The 5,651-nt window shown below is 39.3% G+C and overlaps 1 protein-coding gene across 1 annotated transcript in view; it reads left to right on the top strand.

Moving 5' to 3' along the window:
- The window catches only part of LOC118322005 (contactin-associated protein-like 4), a 90,034-nt gene that overhangs the window by 47,268 nt on the left and 37,115 nt on the right, over nt 1-5,651 (top strand). Inside the window, exons 6-9 of the mRNA XM_035653583.1 lie at nt 617-792; nt 1,306-1,452; nt 3,134-3,401; nt 3,848-3,997. Coding sequence (XP_035509476.1) covers nt 617-792; nt 1,306-1,452; nt 3,134-3,401; nt 3,848-3,997 — 741 coding nt within the window. The remainder of the gene's footprint in view (nt 1-616; nt 793-1,305; nt 1,453-3,133; nt 3,402-3,847; nt 3,998-5,651) is intronic.

Here is a 5,651-nt window from a genome sequence, read left to right as displayed (position 1 = left end):
GACTTGGTGTATCTCGCTCCTTCTGTTGTTGCTTCTTCTGTCAGCAGAAACTCTTTTCTATCCCAACGTGTTAGGAGTTGCAGAGATGGTTTTCACGATTTGGACCTGCTGCTGTTGGGTCGGTCATTAATTATGTCCTGCTGTCATTTTGCAGCATCATCATCTATCACGGTTGGTCCTCCTCCCTGCTAGCATACAGATATGTGATGTGCTCTAATGAGAGAGGGTAACCTCAGTGACCCACTCCCTGTTTGAAACAAAGATGAAAATACTCCACTGAAGCTTCAATGTTTCTGCAACTTTCTTTTGATACTGTTTTGATAAATCAAATGTGAGCCTTCCTTTAGGTTCCCCACCCCACCCCGCCAGAAATAGGAGGCATTTTATAATTTTTTCTTCAAGCATGTTTGTCCTTGTTAAAAATGCATTATGGGAGAGGACACAGAGAATGCGGACCTTGAAGTGTTTTTGAGTTACCTCAGAAAATAATCAAAGTCTTTTAGCAGGAAGTGCACATAAGAGGATTTCTGCATTAGCTGGAGCCATTGCGCAGCGATCAAATGCACCATCAAGACAACATAACTGATTGTTTTTCACATCCTCACATCTGTTGCAGGTGTGAGTTCATCCTCTAGCGGGCAGCTTCTTGTTTCTCTGGGAAGTCTGCTAGATGACCAGCACTGGCACCATGTAAAGCTGGAGCGGCTCAGCACTCACCTCAACCTCACGGTGGATAAAAACACTCATCAGGTTCATGTACCAGCTGAGCTCAGCCACTGGGACATTCACCAGGTGAGAAAGGAACTTTTCAGCACATACATTTTAAAGTGGTACTACATTCAAAATAGCTTTATAGTGTCAAAAACACACTTCCTGTAGACTTTAAAAGTGGCTTGTCGTCTCATTCTTAATGGATTATTGTATGGCAGCTATAATCATTTTAATTCATGTTATTTACTTTGGATCCCAAAACCGTTTTTTATTGATGTAAAATTTCAAACAAACCACTCCTTCACAATTATTTACTTGTCCAGCCACCTACAAGGCACATCACTCATTATTTAATTTCCTGAGTAACCTGCACCTCAATTAAACCAAGCACTGGAGTCAACAGACAATTTTCCTGGCCAATAAAACAAACTAACCCACTGACAAAGCTGACATGGTTGTGTATGAGGAGATATTGTAAATAAATATATAATGAAGAGACTGTTTCTACTGATGTTTTGCTTTTTTGACACCAAAGCTCCAAAAGGTCTAAAAGGATGAACCCTACTTGTACATTTGTGTTGTTTTATTGTGTAGTTAAGTCTGGGAGCTGTCCAGAGCCATGGACTGCAGAAACCCATCCTGTCCAACAGGAACTTCCACGGCTGCCTGGAAAATCTGCTTTACAACGACCTCAACCTGATAGACCTGGCTAAAAGGAACAACCACCAGGTCTTTGTCGTGGTAAGATACCTACGGAAATCTTGCATTCAGTGGTCATCAGAAGGACAAATCTGTGTCTGTGGACGTGTTAGTTTAGAGTGGGGGGAGGTACAGGTATATGAATAGCTCAGCTAATTTAGTCTCTTCTTAGATTTTTTGTTACCTTTTTAACTCATGAACAGAAACAATTCTCCAGAAAGTGAGAAGTAAATAAACTTTTGAGTGCTTGTGAGCCCTCGCAGGGTTGCTGCGTTCATAAAAAAGATTGAAATCAAAAATAGATCCCAAGAAGACTTACAAAACAACTGTCCTACAATTCATGGATGGAGGGGTTTAGGTACAGTTAAAGCTCTGCAAAACTTTGTTTATACATTCTGCAGCTTGAATTAATTAACATTTGGATTCTGGAACAATTTTGAATCAATTAACTAACTGTGGTAATGGCCGTTTTTATTTTTTACTGATTATAAATGGCTTAAGCATTCTTAGACTTTTGGGTAATGTAGTATGATTACTGAATAGAAAACAAGTGGTTCCTCAGTATATATACTGTGTGTGTACTGTTGGATAGTTTAATTTATAAGAAAACATCATATTTTATAAGCTCTTCATATGTTTTGTGCAAACATTTTAATTTGTAAATTAAAGTTGTCATATAAATGTAGTGAAGGAAAAAGTGCAATATTTCTCTCTGAAATGTAGTGTGGAAGTAGATTACAATGTTTTAGTACCTTCTCATGATCCTAGTAAAATCCTGTAAGTATCGCCTTGGATATCTTTTGATCATGCTGGTAATTCATTAATCTTCTCTTGTAGATTTATTCTAATCAAATGCTGCAATGAGGAGAAACTTTTGGAGAGGCTGACTTTTTTGTTCACATCAGATTTTTTTGTGCTCTTCCTCACACTATTTTCTCCTCTTCCCTCATCAATGTCATTATTATGCTAATGGTCACTGTCATGATTATTATTGTCATTCTCATTATTTTCATCATCGGCATCATCATCCTCTTTATTTTTATACCCGTCATCATTGCCATTAGCATCATCATCTCCTTCATTATCATCACCAATGTCATCACTTGCACATTTTGAAGTTGGAAAGCCCAAAGCAAAGAAAAAAAAAAGAAGAAGAAAAATGAATCAGGGAGAAAAAGAGGTAGAGACTGAAAATGATGGAAAGAAAGAAACTTTCTGGCGCGGTCTGATGCATATAAGTCATCACAGGAAAGGGTTATTTAACATGAATTTTATGTTTGCATGATAACGGAAATCAATGTACAATTTGTGCCTCACATTGTGCTCCATTGGAGATTCCCCTGAATACATTATAAAGGAACACTAACCGTATCATATATCTATTGTGCCTCTGAACTTTGGATCAAACTGCATCGATGCTGAAAACAATTATTCTAGTCTGATATCAATTTCTCTATTGTATCATCTCTATTTCCCGCTGCCATGCTGGGATTAAAAGATGTGAGACAAATAGTAATAGACGGTGCAAAGGCTTTAGGTTTTCTACCTCATTTTAGCTGCTCAGCTAATATCAATATGGTAATACAGGTGTCCTTTTTCAGGGAGCTGCTGATGAGACCTCTGTGACATCGAGTCAAACCGAGTCAGCCTCTGCAACTAATTAATATTCATGTTTTATTATCTCTTTCATAATAATTCCTCCTTTCCCTCCTTTCTTTTTCAGGGCAATGTGACCTTTTCTTGTGCTGAGCCAGTTTCAGTCGCTGTGACGTTCACTGACTCCCAGAGCTTCCTCCAGTTGCCAGCACTGAGATCATGGTGGTCAGGGGTTGTTTCTGTGGCGCTACAGTTCAGGACGTGGAACAAGGCGGGACTTCTCTTGACATTTGACCTCCCACAGCAAGAGGGCACAGTCTGGCTGTACCTGAGTGAGGCCCGACTCCGCCTACAGATCAATAAGGCTGGCAGGGCCCAACTGGAGCTCAGTGCAGGTCGGTATGATTTTGAAAAGTTACTTGTTGTCAGTTGTATACAGAGACGTCATAACATATTCTCATAGCTCAGATTCATGCCACAGACATGAAATGCCAGCAGATTTGTTCTATCTAAGCTCAAAAAACAAACTATAACAATGGTGTTATATGTGACAGGACTTTCACACCAAAAGCGCAATGTAGAACTTCAAATGGAGAAAGTGGCTGTTCTACGCTAACTGCCTTGTTTCTACAGCAGCCTAGAAGGGACAAACCAAATGCGGATAGGGGCATTTGTGTGTTTCACGGCCACCATAGTTTCTCCTTAACGCTTGGAAGGGGAGGGTGAAGCGAGAGAGTTGCAATCTGCAATTAAAACTACTAGATGCCACTAAATTCTACACATTGGAACTTTAACTAAAAGTATCTAATTCATTTTGGATTTATTTTGTGTGTGCATAAAGGCTCAGGTCTGAATGACGGTCAGTGGCATTCTGTGGAGCTGAACTCCAGACAAGATCATCTGAGCATCGCAGTGGACAAAGACGAAGGAGCCACAGCTCACACCAGCATCCCACTTCCTCTAACCGCAGATAGTCAACTATTCTTCGGTGGTAAGAAGACACGAAAAAATATATGCGTCATGTGTTTCATTTATCTCTGTTTCTTTGTGTGTGTGTGTGTATCTTTAACTAAAAGTCTTTGTCAAATATTTCAAATTGTACCTCAAGTATCTTGCTGTGAAAGCTGTGAAAACTGCTGACATGGACATTTAGAACTGTTTAAAATTCATGGAGGTACTCAGGTAATAATTATCATCTCCAGATCTCCTTTGGAGGTTTAGTGCTACCCAGAGAGGGATGAAGTCATAAAGCTGCTTAGTCTCTCCCTCTTCGCTCCCTCCTCTTCTTGTTGCTTGATGCATTCCTCTCTCTCCAATCACCCTCCATTTTATTTTCTCTTTCATTTTCCCCTCTCCTGTCTCTGCAGTGCTTGTATATATGTTCTCCTTCCAAAAAGTCTACACATGCTTGCACACTTACACACAAATAAAGACTGTAAATACATACAAGTTACATGGTAGTTCACCTGTCAGACAGGTTGAGAATTACAGTGAGACTCCAATAGTGCTTTAGAGTGATTCTTCATCCTTAAAATTAAATATTACTAAGCAACTCCACTGCTGTGACTTAGTATATTGACACCACATTTCAAAAACTTCCTCCATACATCAGTGTCACTGTCATAAAATCTTCCTTTGAGCTCCTAAAATTCAAAGTGACAATAAACAGTGACTCATCTTTCCTCCCTCGTCTTGTGGGAGGTGTCGAACTCTGCGCCTGATCATCTGACTGTAATTAGAGCAACAGAGAGTCTGGAGAAGGAGTGCTGTATTTGTCCACAGAATGCCACTATCCAGGATCAACCTGAAGCATGAATCGCTGATGGATAAGACATGGATCTCACTCACATGCTTTGGCGGAGAGTGGTTTGATATGACAGCCACCTCACCATCTGCCTATGTTGATGGCTTAGATGAGGGTAAACATCATATACACCAATGATGAAGTGGAGAACAAGGATGCTTATGAACTTAAAAATAGCTAAAACGATTGTGGAATAATAAGCCTTGTGTCCACATTGAATCTGAAAATGCAACTATGCTGAGAGAAACAGGAGCGAGGAAGTGCAGTCTTTGGAGAGAGAATCAATGTACAGCGCTGAATGTCGATCCCTTTTAAAATGACAGGATAAGAATAGATTTTTAAGCTAATGCTGTAAATATTGCTGTGTCTGTTGAGCTAATTCATCCTGTATCACAAGTGACTTAAAGTGGCATACATTCTCAACTTTTGAGTGGGAAAAATATTCAGCGTTCTTCACAGCTTGTCAGTCCAGAAGGATTTTATACTGGGATTCAACAATAAGTCATTATCACTTCTAACACAGATTAAAGTGAGTTTTAACCCTCGGTACGGAATATCACAGTAAACTTTAAACTCATATTAAAGGTGACATCCATAACCTCCCACATGAAGTGATTATGTTAGACATATACTGAGAATGTCAACCTTCTGGTACCACCTGACAAATCTGTTATTATGAAGAGCATCTCTATCCAGGGCCAGTCTTTCAGCACACTTAATAATATACATATTAGTTAAAAGCCACAGCTGATTTTAGCTAGATTTTTACCACAGATAGCTACATAGAATCTACATAGTATCCTTGTTTTTTGTCCATCATGAAAACATAATTAACATAAGT

Source organism: Morone saxatilis, unplaced genomic scaffold (assembly GCF_004916995.1).
Source record: "Morone saxatilis isolate NCDOM2014 unplaced genomic scaffold, NCSU_SB_2.0 Contig12, whole genome shotgun sequence".
Classification (NCBI taxonomy): domain Eukaryota; kingdom Metazoa; phylum Chordata; class Actinopteri; family Moronidae; genus Morone; species Morone saxatilis.
Note: the sequence above shows the minus strand (reverse complement) of the source record. Positions and strands in the feature narration are given on the sequence as shown.